Genomic DNA, 16669 nt, shown 5'->3' on the forward strand with positions numbered 1-16669 from the left:
TGGGGGAGGAGGGGAGCGCGTCCCTCCCCCCCCCCCCTCCATCGCCTCGCGGGGGGTCCGTCGAGGTGACAAACGCCACAAAGCGCCAAAATTGCCCCTCGTGCCGCCTTCGCCGTGTGACCGGATCCCGCTGCGGCGGGGGGAGCGGGGCGTTAACTCGGGAACCTACTGAGGACCGGCCGGGGGGGGGTCGTGACCAGCCCGGCAGGGGGCGGTAGTGGGCGGAGCCGGGGGTACCTCGCGCCTCTGCCCGCCTCCCCTCCTGATTGGCCGCAGCTCCCTCATTATGCTAATACCTTGCGTCTCGCCGGGGCCAGCAGGCTGACGTCACCAGCCCTCTGGCGGCCGCGCGCGCGGGTAGGGGGGGGCTGGGGTGGGGGGGGGGGGAAGCAGGAGCGCGTGTGAGCGGAGAGGCCCGGGCCGAGCCGAACGGTTCCGAACGGTTCCGATCGGTGCCGAGCGGCGCCGAACGGGGCGGGGCGGGGCGGGGCGGCGGGCGCCTCCCGCAGCGGCGGCGGCGGCGGCGGAGCGGGGCCATGGCCGCGGCGGGCAGCGGCGTGGCGGCGGCGGCGGAGGCGGGGGCGGCGTTCAGCACCGCGAACAGCGGCCGGGTGAACGGGCTGAGCCGCCCGCCCGGCGCCATCGCCATGAAGGATCACGACGCCATCAAGCTGTTCGTGGGGCAGATCCCGCGTAACCTGGAGGAGAGCGACCTCAAGCCGCTCTTCGAGGAGTTCGGCCGCATCTACGAGCTCACCGTCCTCAAGGATCGCTTCACCGGCATGCACAAAGGTACGGGGGGGCTCCGCACCCGCCGGCGGGGCATGGACAGGTGGGGCGTCCCGAGGCGGGACACCCTGAGGCGATGGCACCCCTGAGGCGATGCCACCCTGAAGCGGTGAGGTACCTCTGAGGTGATGGCACCCCCCCCACCTCGAGGTGAGACACCCCTGGGTGAGGTACCTCTGAGGTGAGACACCTCTGAGGGGATAGCACCCATGTGTAGGGCACCCCTGAGGTGGTGAGGTACCCCCGAGGTGATGGTAGCCTCAGGTGGGACACCTCTGAGGTGGTGGCACCCCTGTGTGGGGCACCCCTGAGGCGATGAGGTACTTGGAGGTACCCCCAAGATGATGGCACCCTGAGGTGGGACATCCTGAGGTGGGGCACCCCTGAAATGGGGCACCCTTCAGGAGGTGAGGTACCCCTGAGGTGATGGCACCCAATTATGGGACAACCTGAGGTGGTGAGGTACCTCTGAGGTGGGACACCCTGAAGTGGGACATCCCTGATCTGGAGGTACCCATGAAGAAGACTAGCCTAGTATGGGGCACCTCTGAAGTGGGGACACCTCTGAGATCAAGGTACCCCTGAGATGGGGCACCCCCGAGGTGGGACACCCAAGTATGGGGCATCTCTTAGTTGACATACCCTTGAGGCGGAGGTACCCTTACTCTGGAGATACCCATAAGGTGGGGTGTCCTAGTATGGGGCACCTGTGTTGGGGACACCCTGAAGCAGAGGAACCCCTGAGGGGAGGCACCCTGAGATGGAGTTACCCCAGTATGGGGCACCCCTGTGGTGAAGGTGCCCCTGTGGTGGAGGCACCCCAGTATGGGTTACGCTGCTGTGGGGCACCTCTGATGTGGGGGCTCCCAGATACGGGGCATCCTGGTATGGAGCACCCCTGAAATGGGGTACACCTGAGGTTGGCTGCACCTAAGGTGGGGTACCCCTAAGATTGGGGTACCTCTGAGGCAGATGCACCAGCCAAAGGTGGACGTACCCCTGGGATGGAGACACCCACCCGAGTTGGGGCACCAACCCGGGGTCAGGAGCGGCTGTGCGCCTTGGGAGCACCTCAGCAGTGTTTAGGGCACCTGCTTCAGTTGGGGGCACCTGTCTGGTATCGGGACACCCACCTGGGATACAGGCACCCAGCATGGATGGGGGCACCCACCTGCCCACTCCTTCCTGAGCCATGCTCCAGGCCTCCGTGATCCAGCAAGCCTGGCATTGCTGCCGGCCTGGCTGGTGTCCCGACACAGGGCGCAGAGCACCCGGCACCCCTGGCAGCCTTGCACCAAGGGGCTCACACATGCAACACCAAGGTCTCTATGGAGGTGCTGAAGAGGGGTCTGGGCATCCCGCGTGTCACCTGGACAGGATCTCACGCTCCTCCGCACGCTGTCAACAAGCCCCCCGTGCCACGGACAGTGCCCGCTTCGCTGGGACTTTGTGGGAAGCCATAACTTGGTGATTGCGCCCGCCACTGTGTTGGTGCCCTTTGCCCGTGGGGTGGACGCCCGGACTCCTTCGGACACAACACCGCAGCTTTGGAAACGTCTCCAGGCACCTCCGAAGCCGCTTACGCACCCCAAACAAGGGGATCCGCGCCTTGCCAGGCCCCTGGGTGCTCCTTCCATCACAGGCTTCAACCGCTGCGGCCCAGACGCGTGATTTCATTGCGGACGTTCCTCTGGTTTAAACAGCATCCTTCCTCCCAGCGACCCTCCGGAGCGGGATGGCTCCCCATCCAGCCCTCCCAACTCCTCCGGAACGCCGAGGCACCAGCTGCCTTGGTGCCTGCAGGGAAAAAAAGGGGAAAAGGGAAAAAAAAAAAAGGTGTAAAGAAGGAGCAGAAAGGAGGAAACCAACTTGATTCCTGATGGTAAACACTGGAAATGGCAGCGGGACTGAGGCGAGCTGCCGCGCTGACCTCTGCTTTCCACCCGCAGCAGGATAATATTTAACCACGGGAGATCTCTCCTCGCTCCCCGCGAGGGCAGATGTCCCCGACACCCCGAGGCAGATGAGGGACCCCATCCCTTAGCGTCCCCCCGCCCCGCTGCCGCACTCCCTCTCCTCCCAGGCACGCTGATTGTACTTATTAAGAGTTATTAATACTTAATCAGCTGGCGGATTTAATTGTGCCAGTATTAAAAATGCATCAATGTCAATTTTATTCATTAAATATTTACTTTGTTGAAGGGAAACTGTTTTGCTGCTGTTTTAATATCACTTTCAGACGTTTTTGGATGTGACCCTGGCAAATTGAGCTGGGGGGGGGGGGAGGAAAGCCCTCGGCGAGGGAGTGGTGCAGTGGCGGCATGGGGACCTGGGATGCTCCCGTAGGAATGGGCGAGACGGAGGGGAGAGGACCGGATCCCGTCCCCGGGGCTCGCTCGTCGCAGCCAGCTCCAGGCGAGCGAGCAGCTCGGCAGCGTGAGTCAGCGTGGGAAAACCTCACCCCAGGCGTATTCCCGATTCCCGAAGCACCGCGATGGCGATGGCGGAGGAGCCGGAGTGCATTCGCCACGCGAGTCCCATCTCGGGGAGGATGCTCAGGGTCGGGAGAAGCGTGGCAGAGAGCTGGGATGCGAGGCCTTGACACCTGGAGATCCGCTTCCCGGAGAGCTTTGGCTTTCCCCGCAGAGCTTTGGCTTTCCCCTTGCGCCTTCCTCCTTCCTTCATCGTGCTGCTCCATCTCTTTTGCGTTGAAATCCCCCCGTCGTGCTTTGGGGCAGCAGTGCCCACCTGGGTGCCAGGGTGCTGGGTGTTGGGGTGCTGAGACACCCCAGCTCTGTATTAACCTCGCTGCCGGCTCTCCGTGTGCCGGGGGCTTTGTGGTTATGCCGGGCCGGACACTGACCCCATGTCCCCGTCTCCGCAGGCTGTGCCTTCCTCACCTACTGCGCCCGCGACTCGGCCCTGAAGGCGCAGAGTGCCCTGCATGAGCAGAAGACGCTGCCGGGGGTAAGTGACACCGGGGGGCAGGGGGGTTTGGGGTGGGCTGGCGGAGGTGAGGGCGGGAGGGGAACGACACCTAGCCAGGGCGCGGGCACAGAAGCCGCTCCAGCGGCCGCAAACCGAGGCATTGATTTTCCTGCCGCCCGCGTGCTGTTGTGCTTTCTGTGGGCTCCGACCTCCCGAGCTTAACAAAGTGAAAATAAATATTTAATTATTCGCCTAAATAAAAATCAATAGGGCCGCCGGTTGGCTGGGGAGAGCGCCGGGGCCCGTGAATATCAATCCCTGCCTCGGGCGCACGCGGACGGGTGACGGGGGTTCACGGGGACGTGGCTTCCTCTCACCAGTGGTGCTGGGTGTGCATCAGTAGGGTTAAGAGTTAACAGCCTGCAGGAGGTGCAAGGCACGGGCTTGGTCCTGTCCCCTTCTCGTCGCACCCCACACCCTCCATCATGTGTAACACAGGTGTGTGTGCCGTCACTGCTCACTTCTCACTCCACACCCCAGCATGGGCGTGTGCGTGTGAGCACGCGTGTGCACGCGTGGTGGAGCCTGGGTGTGCACCCACTCCGGGCGCACAGCCGCATCTGGGCGGGTGCCTGTGTGCGCACACCCCTTGCTTACACCCCTGGGTGCCTGTGCAAGTGCACCCCTCTGTACTTGTGCACCCACCCCCCTGTAGCTGTGCATACCTGTGTGTGCTTGTGCTTACACCCCTCTCTGCCTGTGCACACCCCTGGGTGCCTGTGTACACCCCCTGGGGTGCCTGTGCACATCCCTGGGTGCCTGTGCTTACACCCCTGCGTGCCTGTTTACACCCCTGGGTGCCTGTGCACACCCCTGCGTGCCCGTGCTTACACCCCTGCGTGCCTGTTTACACCCTTGGGTGCGTGTGCACACCCCTGGGTGCCTGTGTACACACCCTAGGGTGCCTGTGCACACCCCTGGGTGCCTGTGCTTACATCCCTTTCTGCCCGTGCAAACCCCCCCCGCCTGTTTACACCCTTGGGTGCCCGTGCTTACACCCCTGCGTGCTTGTTTACACCCTTGGGTGCCTGTGCACACCCCTGGGTACCCGCGCACCCCCTCCTCTGCCCGTGCACACCCCCCGGGGGCCTGCGCACCCCCGCACCTGTGCGCACCCCCGTGCCCGTTCACACCCCCGGGTTCCCCCCAGCGCCCCCGGCCAGGCCCCGCCCCCGTCTCATCCCGGGGGCGTGTCCCGGCGGAGGAGGGGCGTGTCCTCACCCCAAGCCCCTCCCCTCCCTCCCTCCTTCCCTCCCGGCCCGGCCCGGCTCGGCTCGGCCCGGCTCGGCGGGGCTGCGGCCGCCCCTCCTACTGCCCCGCCTCCCGCGCGCTGCTGCGCGAGCGGAGCCGAGCCGAGCCGAATCGGGCCGGACCGAGCCGAGCCGCCTCGGGTGGAGCCGGGCCGGCCCGAGCTGAGCCGAGCCGAGCCGGGCCGAGCCGAGCCGAGCCGAGCCGGGCCGGGCCGGGCCATGCAGCTGCCGCAGGTGCCGGCGCCCGGGCCGCGGCCGCCCGTGCTGTGGGTGCCCGCCGGGTCCAAGATCCTCTGCATCGAGGTAGGGCCCCGCCTTTGTCTGCCGCCGGCTCGGCTCGGCTCGGCTCCGCGCCGCTGTGTGTGTGCCGGGGTGCTTCGGAGGGGGGATGGCGGTGTCCTGGGGGGGCTGCACCCGGGGAGGGGGTTTGTTTGCATGCCGGGGGGGGGGGGAGGGATGGGGAGGGCGGGGCAACTGCTCCCGGGGATGGGGGGTGTTGACAGGGGGCTGTGGGTGAGGAGGGTGTATCCGCACGCAGCGATACCGGGGGGGGGGGGGTTGTTGGTGAGGGGGGATATCTACATCCAGGGATGGAGGGGGGGGGTGATGATGGGGAGGCTGTAGCTGTACGCAGGGACGGGGGGGGTGATGGTGAGCAGGGTGTATCTGCACCCAGGGATGGGGGGTGCTGGTGGGGAGGCTGTATCTGCACCCAGGGATGGGAGGATGATGGTGAGCAGGGTGTATCTTCACCCAGGGATGGGGGGTGTTGGTATCTGCAGACCCGAACGGGGTGTGCAAGTGTGGGTGTTGGTGAGGATGGTGTATCTGCACCCAGGGATGGGGTGCATGTGTTGGCAGGGGGGGTGGTGGTGATAAGGGTGTATTTGCCTGCAGGGGTGGGGGTTGTGAGCGTGTGTGCGTTGATGAGGAGGGTGTATCTGCATCCAGGGACTGTGGGTGGTGGTGGGATGTTGGTGAGCAGGGTGTATTTGCAGGCAGGGATGGAGCGTGTGCACGCCCGTGTTGGTGAAGAGGGTGTATGTGCACCCAGCGATGGGGCTGTGTGCTTGTGCCTTGGCTGGAGAGTGTATTTTTCCCCACCGTGGGCTTGTGTGTGTGCATGTTGGTGTTTGTGTGGCTGCGGGTGTGCGGGGGGACGTGATTGGGGGTTGCTGCACCCACGGGTGGTGCAGGGGTGCACTGGTGGGGGTACGGTGTGCATAAGTGGGTGTCGGCGAGGAGTGGTTGCACCCCGGGCTGGTGGGTGTGCAAGAGCATCGCTGGCCACACGTGTGTGTAAGCAGGTGCCGAGGGCGTCCGCGCACAGCGGCGGTGTGCGTGGTGATGGGGCGTGGGTGTACGTGGGCCTGGGGTGTGGCAGCGGTGAGCGTGTGCGTGCACGTGTGTGTGCACAGCGGCATGGGTGGGGGTGCCAGGCATGGGGAGTGGGTGCTGCTGGGGTGAAGGCCGTGGCTGTGCAGGGGTGGTGTCCGTTGGTCCGTAGAGGGCTGTCAGGGGTCCCGCTGTGGGTACCGCAGCCATGGTGGGGAAACTGAGGCAAGGGGTGTTGTGTCCCCGCGGGGCAGGGATGGTGGTGCCGGCCGTGCTGTGGTTGTGCAGGGCCCCCGGCTGCGAGGAGGGTGCTGTGGGTGTCGTGTGGGCGGGTGTGAGCTCAGGAAGGCTGTGGGCTGTGCGGGCTGTAGAGGTGTTGCGCGCGGGTGTGCGTGGGGTTGGGTCGTGGTGGGTGTGCGGCTGCACGTGGGCGTGCAGCCGTGCTGGGAGGGATGTGCGGTTGCGCGCGGGTGCGAGCGTGCGGCTGTGTAGGCGTACAGTTGTGCGTGGGGGGGGGTTGTGCTGGGGCCAGCACGCAGCTGTGGGCGGGTGGATGCACACTGTGTGTGTGTGTGCGCTCAGTGGTTGTGCGTAGGGGTGTGTGGGAGTGGGAGCGCAGCTGTAGGGGCCATGCCGTTGTGCGGGGGGGCATGCTGGGAAGGTGGTGCGCCTGTGCAGGGCTGTGCGGTGGTGTGACGGTTCCCACGCTGGCTGTGTCCCCTCACCATGAGTTCGGCCTCAGCAATCTGGCAGGGTGTTCCCATGACAGGTGACTGCCTTTACCTGAGCGTCTGTCTCCCCACACTAGGTGTTGGCTGCCTGGGGACCCCTGGGGTGATGGAGGGACCAGGCTCCTGTGGGTACCTGCTGCTCCGGCGTCACCCGGCGCTTCCGCCTCTGCTCATTTGGATGCATAGCAGCCAGCCAGGTCCTGCTGGCTCTTGGGTGTGAGGAGGAGGAGGGTGACTCCGAGGAAGGAGCGAGGTCTGGAAGTGACCCTGTCCCATGTGGTGGGTCTTGCAGCTGCAGGGTGGCTCTCCCCAGAGCCCAGCCTGTTGGGGGGCTCTGAATTCGGGTGGGCTCAGGAGGTGGTTTAGCGGCCAGCAGTGACCCCCTTGGGTTGTAGCACGCTGCTGGGTTGGCCATGGGGTGCTGTAGTGGGACTCTTTTGGAGCTGGGATGTCCCAAACAGTGTTTCCCATGACCCTGGGTGCATCAGCAGGTCCTCTGGGCGTGTGAAGATGGGGGATGACTGGTGGGTGCTATGGGGGTGGGTGGGTGAATCGAGGGGGAGATATGTGTGTGGGTGACTCTGTGGGTGCCAGGGATGGGTGAACAGACGGGCGTTAGGAGTGGGGGTAGATGGCTGGGTGGTTGGATGGGTGTCTGGGGAGGGAGGGAGGGATGGATGGATGGATGGATGGATGGATGGATGGATGGATGGATGGATGGATGGATGGATGGATGGATGGATGGGTGGATGGGTGGATGGATGGATGTTGTGCACCATTGGGTGGCTGGGAGACAGTGCACAGGGACACACGGACAGGTGAGCTCTCTGGGGAGGTCTGTGCACCCACGCCATCGCCACATACCACAAGAGCGGCACCGAGCACCCCAGGGTGGGCACGGGGTGATGCCAGGGGTGCCAGTACCCCCTTTCGGGGGTGCCTGCAGGCCAGGGCGGGTTCTCCCCGGCGCGGTGCAGCAGCCCAGGGGTAGGTTAGCCGGTCCCTGAGGCCTGACATTTATAAACATCAGCCGCTCCCAGAGAATCAATACAGTTTAATAACCGGCGAGCGGGGACGGGAGACACATCAAACCGACACTCTGCGGCTCCGCAAATGTTATTCTAAATCATCCTGGCTGGTGATTGCATTAAGCACACAGCAGCACGGGGCACGGGGAGACTGTTCCAGCAGAGGCCGTCGCGCTGGGAAATGGGATTGGCTGGTCGGTGGGTGGGGGCAGCCCTCTCTTCCCCCCACCCCCACCTCCCAAAGAAAAGGGGTTCCTTCCTGCAGGACGTGACAGGGGGATGAAGGGGATGTTGGTCCCATGGGGTTCTCCGTGCTGTCAGAGCCTCGGGGGTTTTGGGCAAGTGGGACTGTGCCTCTGCACAGGGGTTGGGGTGGGTGGCAGCATGGTGACACGATGGATGACGTGAGGGCAGCCGGGTGGCCCTGCATTCCTCGGTGTCACCCCACGGTTCCCAGGGGCTCAGTCCTCTCCCTGGAGCATCCCCGGCTCTGCACTGACATTTCTCCCCGTTTCCCTGGAGACGAGGCGGTTGCCGTGGAAACCTCCCTTCCTCTTCTTCCTTAACCACCCTCTTCCTCGCCCGGGGTTGGGTAGGGGGTGGCGTTGACGCTGTCCCCACCCAGCCCCTAAATCTGGGGACCCCCTCCAGGGGTGCACAGGTGTGAGGGGGGTACACACCCGCTTGGGTGCGACAGAGGGCACGTGTGTGTGCTCCCGGGCTGTGCGCACCGCGCACCCGCCCCGTCATGCCTGACATCCTGCCGTTGCCGTGACGACCCCATCGAGCACATGGCTTGGTGCTCCGCAGCATCGCGGGGGAAGCACGCTTGTTGCCCTGGAAACGGCCGTAATTGTAGCATTTTTCGGCTAAAAGAGGGGGATAAAAAGGAAAGGGGGGAGAGAAGAGGAGAAATGGCACCGCAGGGCAGCGGGCCAGGGACGCGTGTACCGGCCCGGCATGTCCCGCTGCGCACACGTGTCCCGCTGGTGGCTCCGCATGGCAGTAGGCCAAAATTGGGTGAGGATGGGGAAGGGGAGAGCGGTGGTGATGCTGCCCAAGGGGCCAGGGCCAGCTGGGTGCTGTCACCGCCTCTGCGGTCCATTGAGGTTGAGGAAAGTGGGCAGGCGGCCAAGGCGGGCACCAGTGGCACCGGGTACCCACCCCTGGGGCCGTAGCATTGCCCGTGGCCCGTAGCATCCCCGGTTTGGCGTGGTCACGAGCCTCAGCTGTTCTCACAGGTCTCTCCCCTGCTCCCCCTGGCCCATGCTGGGCTGGGGCCAAATACTGCCATTCCCCTTGGAAAAGGGTTCAGTGGGGGCACAGCACTGGCGCTGACCTCCAGCTCCCTCCCACTTGTGTGTTGCAGATGAACCGCCCCATCCAGGTGAAGCCGGCTGACAGCGAGGGCCGAGGAGGTAGGTGTCATGCTCCCCACCTTCCCCGGCTGCCCAGTGTGGGCAGGTGGGTGCTGGACCACCCAGGGTGGGAGGTGATAGAGGACGGGTTGGCACTGGGGGGGACGTTTGTTTGAGGAGAAATGCACCAATGGAGCTGCCTTTGCTGGTGGTATCCGACCCTGAGCGCGGAGAGAGAGAGTGATCTTGGTCCTTCTGACCCGGCAAGTTGGGGGAAAGTCCCGACGTCATGCCAAGAGCATCCCAATGTCATCCCATGAGCATCCCGACATCATCCCATGAGCATCCCGACATCATGCCAGGGCTGAGCGCCAGCCAGTCGCTCTCCAACAGCCCCTTCCTCTATCAACATCCCAGTTAACCTGCCTGGAGCTTCCTGTGGGGACCCCCACCCAGCAGAGTTGGGGGTGCAGGAGTCATCCGCGTGTGTTCTGACCTCTCTTGAATAGAAACCGCCAGCCCCATTCCAAAATTTGTGGGTGTTTGCAGCTCCCCAGGTCTGCGGTGTTTTCCAGGCTGGGCTGATGATTTGGGCAAAAATGATGGGAATTGGATGGAAATTGAACACACGCACCCCCCACACTCCTCCCCTGTATTCCCGGTGCCAGGAGCAAGCACTGGGTGCCTGGGTGTGCTCAGACACACAGGGCGCTTGTGGCCAGTACCCCCCTATCCAAAGCGCCTCGTTATTATACACGGCGCAAGTTGGTCCCGGCACATCCCTGAGGGACCCAGCAAATAAATTACCCACTTACCGAGCGTAATTGGGGAAGGATTAAAAATTGATGGGCGAGCTCAGGCGCCCAGCGCCGGTCCCCTCGCCCGGCAGGTGATGCTCGGCCACCGAGCCCGTTCCCTCCGGCCGCCTTTGCCGGGAGATGGTTTATGTTTAACCAGACAACGCACGAGCCCTGTTCCCTTAACTAATCTTCCTGGTACCGTAACGGCCGGAGCATTAATCCTCTCCTGCCATTATTTATTTATTTCCTCGGCAGCGCTCTTGACAGGGCACCTTATTTCCTTTGTCAAATGCCATTAGCGCGCGGCGGGAGCGCGCGGCCGCGCAAGACGGATGCTGGTAATAATCATGAAATCCTCATTATTTACTCTCCCTTCTCTGGTGTTTGGGTTATTGATGTCCCCCGGGCACGGCTGGAGCCGCGGGTTGTTCTGCAAGTCAGTCACGCCAGGGCGATCGCCGCTGTTCCGCGCAGGCGTCTCTTTGTTTCCCAGCCGCGGAGCTGGGAAACCAGCTCCTCCGGGCCCTGAAGCAGGAGCTGGCTCCTCCTGGCTTTGCCCCTCAGCGCGAGAGGTCTCCCCCCCCCACCCGGAGTGTTTTGTAGGATGGGGGTGACAGACCCTGCATCTTCGCCGCTGGATCGGTGTCGCTCCATCCCCGGGCTCTGGTGATACCCGGCTCTTACCCTTCCACCCGCCTTCGCAAACCAGGGATGAGGGGACAGTGTAGGGAGTGCCATCGCGCTCTCCAACGGGCTTGGTTTTGTTTTTAGAAGATAGGAAGCTCTTTGTGGGCATGTTGGGGAAGCAGCAGAGCGAGGACGACGTCCGGCGCCTCTTTGAGCCCTTCGGCCAGATCGAGGAGTGCACCATCCTCCGAGGGCCCGATGGAGCCAGCAAAGGTGGGGTTTTGGGAACCGAGTGAGCACCCCGTGGGCTTCCAGGTCCTACAGAAGGTGGGAGCTGCTGGCTGGGCAATGCTGGATCCCACGTTGGCCAAATCTAACCTCTCCTATGTCCCCTCTCTGCCCTTAGGTTGTGCCTTTGTGAAATACGGCAGCCACGCCGAGGCGCAGGCGGCCATCAACAGCCTGCACGGCAGCCAAACCATGCCGGTAAGAGCCAGGCGCCCGCCTTGCCCCGTCCAACCTCGTGCTGCCTGCGTAATCCAATCACCGGCTAATTTGATCCTCTATCTAATTGGATCAAAAATCCCACGGACCGGCAATTTGTTGGCCGGATCACCCTGAAGTTCGTCCCTGCCCAGGCACTAAGCCCCCGGGGATGGGTGCGCGGGGCTAATTCCCTCCGTGCCGGAGAAAGGGGCTGTTTAATTAACACCAAAGGAGGGGGGAGATGGGGAGGGGGAAGGAAGGGAAGGAAGCAGAGGTCAGGGAGCCACCAGCGGGGAGAAAAGCTGGCTATAATTAAACCTCGCATCGATCGCGGGTTGCTGCTGCCAAGCCAGGCAGCATCCCCGGGGCTGAGGATGCCGCAGCAGCTGCGAGACGGCAGGTTCCTCCCCGATGCCAGGAGGCCTTTTTGGTGGAGGGAGGAACGAGTGGGACCCCGCCGTTAGCCCCACCTCATGTCCCGCTGTCTCAGGGCGCCTCATCCAGCCTGGTGGTGAAGTTTGCAGACACGGATAAGGAGAGGACCCTGCGGCGGATGCATCAGATGGCGGGGCAGCTGGGTATCTTCAACCCCATGACCATCCAGTTTGGTGCCTACGGGGCCTATACGCAAGCGGTAGGAGCTGGTGCGGGGCTGGGAACTCAAGGGGGGTGGGTTTGGGGAGCCCAGTGTTTCGAGGGTCTGGTTTTGCCTGCATGGGGTTGTACCAGTGGACGTGGACACTCGTCGGGGTTGGTGTATCCCCTTTTTAGGGATGCTTCAACCCCCTGGGGTGAGGGTGGCATGGCCATAGGGCTCAGTGGCCCCGTAAGTCACCTTTCTTAGTGTCACCCAGACCTCCTCACTCCCCGGGTCCTGCAGTGGGTGGCATTTACCCCTCCATGCACAAAGGGGAACGACGACGCTGATTTGTCCTCTCCTGTTGCCCCCCTTCTCCCCACCTCTCGCTCCCTTTCCCCTTCTCCCCGCTTTCTTCCCTTAAGATCATGCAGCAGCAGGCGGCCCTGATGGCGGCCGCGCAGGGGACCTGCCTGAACCCCATGGCCGCCATCGCCGCCGCCCAGATGCAGCAAATGGCCGCCTTCAACGTAAGCGGGCTGGTGGCTGCACCCCTCACCCCCTCTTCAGGTACAGCCCCTCTCCCTTACGTTTGCCACCTGACACGCCCCCCAGCCTTGACATCCTCGGTGGGGAGAGCTGCGGGCGCTGACGCCTCCCTCCCTCCCTGCGGCAGGTACGAGCACCCCTCCCGGTATCAGCACGGCGCCCGTGCCCAGCATCGCCACGCCGATCGGGGTGAACGGCTTCAGCCCGCTGCCGCCGCAGACCAACGGGCAGCCCGCCTCGGAGACCATCTACACCAACGGCATCCACCCCTACCCAGGTAAACCCCCCCCCTGCGCCTTTGCAGCCTGCCAGGGGGCCTCTGCCGCCTTCCCCGGGGGGATGCTCTGGATGGGGTGAACCAGCCGTGCTCCCATCCCCACTGAAATCCCAGGGCATCCCCACTGAAATCCCAGGGCATCGCTGCCTTTATGAGCACGACAACGCTCTCAGCTCCTACGAAGGAGCAGCTCTGCCACCCCACCACAGCACTGAGCCAAGAGCCCTTCTCCATGGGAGCTCTCCCCCTCTCCGGGTGACTCTTCCTTATTCTCCCTTCCTTCTCCTTTCTTTTCTCTTCCCAGCTCAAAGCCCCACGGTGGCGGATCCCCTCCAGCAAGCCTACGCAGGCATGCAGCACTATGCAGGTCTCAAACTCCACTTCGCACTTCTTCCCTCTCTCCCCTCCCTGCTCCTCACCCTTATTTTTTTGGGGGGGGGGGGCGGGAAGAGAGGGAGCAGGGTGTGAATGTCACCCTAGGGTTGAACCCCAGTATTTGGGGCAGAGCACAGATTAATGGGATGAGCAGGAGCTCCAGGGCTGATAGCAGAGCGCTATCCCCTCATCCCCTAACAAGATGGATGCACTCCCTACAAATTTTGGATGGAGGAAAAAAGGGTTTGAATGCCCTCAGCGTTCAGAGGGCTCTGTGGGGAAGAGCTAGCGGCGCTGCCTGGGAGAGAGGGCGAGGTTTGGGTGGTGGTGGAGGGCCGGCTCCGTGCTGCATCCTGATGCCAGGCTAGAGACGGCCATGGCTGCAGCAAGGCACCAGGAATCCTGAGATGTTTGTTGGGTGGCCAAGTCCAATGGCCAGGGAGATGGGATGTGGAGGGGAGGGACTGAGAGCGCCCCATGTGAGTACTCACGGAGATTTTCAGGTTTTTCAATACAAAACTGGCATCTGGGCCCCCAGCTGTTGGGGTTCCTCTCACCTGAGGGTGCCGTGTTACTGGTGCCACCACCGACTGTCCCGGGAGAGCCAATCCCGCATCCCTGGCATGCCGGGCGGAAGGGAAGGGCAGAGCCAGCAGCCCTGTGGGGGTCTCAGCTCCACGTTTCTCTCTTCCAGCAGCATATCCCACCGCCTACGCGCCCATCAGCCAAGCCTTTCCCCAGCAAGCGCCCATCATCCCGCAGCAGCAGCGAGAAGGTGAGGGGTTGCGGGAGGGGGGAGTCCCCCAGGGGTGACCCTGCCCCCTCCCCCCGGCCTTGCGACTGACTTGCGGCTGTCCTTTGTGTGTCACCCAGGTCCCGAGGGCTGTAACCTGTTTATTTATCACCTGCCCCAGGAGTTCGGGGACGCGGAGCTCACGCAGATGTTCTTGCCTTTCGGCAATGTCATCTCTGCCAAAGTCTTTGTGGACCGTGCCACCAACCAGAGTAAATGCTTTGGTAAGTCCTGCTCTGCAGCTCCCCGGCAGCCCGGCTCGGGGCTCTGGCAGCGCTGAGGGGTGATGGAACAGGCTGCCCAGGGAGGTGCTGAGTCACTTTCCCTGGATGTGTTTAAATAAAGGGTAGATGAGGTGCTCAAGGATCTGTTTTAGCTTATGATGGGAATGATTGGACTTGATGATCTTCAAAGGTCTCTTCCAACCTTGTGATCCTGTGATCCTGTGATTCTGTGAGGCCGCATGGTGGCTGGAGCAACGTCACCGTCCTGTCCGGGAGCCGAAGGGTGGTTGTTTGTCCCATGCCGTGCCAGGACAGATGGACATACTCTGCCACTGTCCTCAGCGGTTGGTCACCGCTTGCCCCCCTGCTGTGTTCTCTCGGCTGTGTGCCACCCCTGCCACCAGCCTGCAGACCTGGCACCACAGAGTCCCTGCAGCCTGCATCACTTTGGTGGCCCCATGGACCCCGCCACCCCGGTGTCCCCACAAATCCCATCACCTTCACATCCCTGGAGACCGTTCCAGTGTCCCCACGGGCCTCGGTGTCCCCAAAGACGCCATCGCCCAGTGCCCTGCAACCCGGGGCAGCACCATTACCCCCAGTCCCCCTCCCTGGGGCCACCCGTCCCGCGGGATTTCCGTGCCTGGCTGGCAGCAGAGCAGCAGCCCATGACGTGTGCAGTGACGGGCCCCCCGCCACCTCATCCCTCGCCCCCAGGTTTCGTCAGTTTTGACAATCCAACGAGCGCTCAGGCGGCCATTCAGGCCATGAACGGCTTCCAGATCGGCATGAAGAGGCTAAAAGTCCAGCTAAAGAGGCCGAAAGACGCCAACAGACCCTACTGACCCCTGCTCACCCTGCGGAGAGGTACGGGGGAGTGCGGGAGGGGGGGGGCTGGCCCTGCTGCACCCCCCTGATGCACCCTGGGGAACCCAGCGTGGGGGCTCGGCTCACCTAAAGCATCACAGGGGGCTGTGTTGGCTCCAGAAATGTCCTCGAACGTGCCATCTGTGTTTGGGTTTCAGGTGGGGGAATCAGGTCTGTCCATCTGTCTGTCCCCCCTGAGGCTGAAGGCCCCTTCCCTGTTTTGCAGGTCGGGCGTCCCGCGGTGTCTGACGACTTTCCCCTTCCCCAAGTGCAGTATCCAAACCCGTAACTCTCTTTCTTTGCAACGCATCCCGGAGGAGGAAGAGGAGGATGAAGAGGAGGAGGCGACGGTGGAGACAACGGCGAAGAGGAGAGTCACTCTGGTCGTAGCTTTTCCTTTTTGAGTGGAGGTTTTTTGGGTTGGTTTGGTTTTTTTTTGGTTTTTTTTTTTTTTGTTTTCTTTTCCCCCCCAAACTGGTCTCGTTTGTTACTCAACGGGAACGAGAGAGGGAAGAAGACGAGGAAGGAGGAGAGCAATGCGACCCCGGGGTTGAGATTTGTTGCCGGCAGCTCGCCGGGGACTCACCGAATCCTTCGCCGTGAGAGAGAGAGGGGACGCCGGCTTCGGGCAGCTGGGGCATCCCATCTGCTTTTGTGTTTGGTGGTTTTGTGGTTGATTTTCTTATTTTTATGATATTATTATTCTTATTTTATTATTTTTTTTAAGCACTCATTTGCTGCTACCGATTTCCCAGGAGAAAGGAGGGAAAAAAAACAAAACCCACGAAACAAGAGGCTCCAAAACTGGATTGTTAAACCAAAGCCGGTGGGATGGGACCAGCCTCGGGTGCGTCACCGCAGGGAGCCTGGTTGGAAAACGAAAGGAAAGGAAAGGAGAAAGGGCAGGATTTTCTTTTTCCCAGGAGAGAGGAAAAAACCAACACCACAAAAACAAAACAAAAACCCAACTGGATCCAAGGATGTTGGACTTATAGAAGATATATATAAATAGGTATATATATATATATATCCCATGGAGCGGGGCCGGCGGGACATCGCTTCCCCCTTGCTCGTCACTGGCACAGGGACATAGGATTTACTTGTTTCAGAGTCATATCATTCCTTAGAGTTTAGGGACCAAAGGACTATTGCTTTTTTTAAAATATATCTATAAATAAATTAATTTAAAAAAAAAACAACACAAAAACAAAAAAAAACCCCACCCCCCCAACGATGACAAACAACAACTAAAACCCAATTTAAAAGAAAAAAAACACACACAAAAAAGAAAAACCCCAAGAAAAAAACACAAAAACCCACCAAAAAAACCCAAACAAGCAAAGCCAACACCCCCCCCAACAAAACACACACCCCACCCTCAGCACCCAAACAAGAAACCAGGAATGGAGTAATTAAAAATCCCAATGAACCAAACCACAGCTGAAGAAGGTGGAGGAAAAAAAACTTGGGTGGTCAGAGCTGCGAGTGGTACCTAGAGGGCTCGGGGGGGTTTTGGGGAAGGGGGGGTTGGTGGGGAGGGAGGGCTGATTTGTGGGGCTCAAGGGCTTGGTTTCGGGGAGCCGATTCCTGGCTGGGGATAGGGGGATGTGGAAGG

At 62.0% G+C, this 16669-nt stretch overlaps 1 protein-coding gene across 28 annotated transcripts; it reads left to right on the forward strand.

Moving 5' to 3' along the window:
• Nucleotides 1-536: 536 nt before the first annotated feature.
• On the forward strand, nucleotides 537-15032 carry CELF6 (CUGBP Elav-like family member 6; the record flags this gene model as incomplete). 28 transcript variants are annotated; one of them, XM_084268280.1, is made up of 12 exons in its annotated part: nucleotides 537-792; nucleotides 3674-3756; nucleotides 9491-9539; nucleotides 11051-11179; nucleotides 11313-11392; nucleotides 11883-12026; nucleotides 12395-12539; nucleotides 12646-12795; nucleotides 13100-13162; nucleotides 13865-13945; nucleotides 14044-14187; nucleotides 14905-15032. In XM_084268280.1, 12 exons carry the CDS (start codon nucleotides 537-539, stop codon nucleotides 15030-15032), a joined length of 1452 nt encoding a protein of 483 aa, XP_084124406.1. The 28 variants fall into 28 exon arrangements, with proteins under 28 accessions (XP_084124406.1, XP_084124417.1, XP_084124430.1 ...); XM_084268291.1 differs by having other exon boundaries at nucleotides 648-792; nucleotides 9491-9575; nucleotides 13844-13945; XM_084268304.1 differs by having other exon boundaries at nucleotides 648-792; nucleotides 9491-9575; nucleotides 13844-13945; nucleotides 14044-14127.
• Between the last annotated feature and the right edge of the window lie 1637 nt (nucleotides 15033-16669).

This window comes from Gallinula chloropus (assembly GCF_964237585.1).
Source record: "Gallinula chloropus genome assembly, chromosome: 9".
NCBI lineage: Eukaryota > Metazoa > Chordata > Aves > Gruiformes > Rallidae > Gallinula > Gallinula chloropus.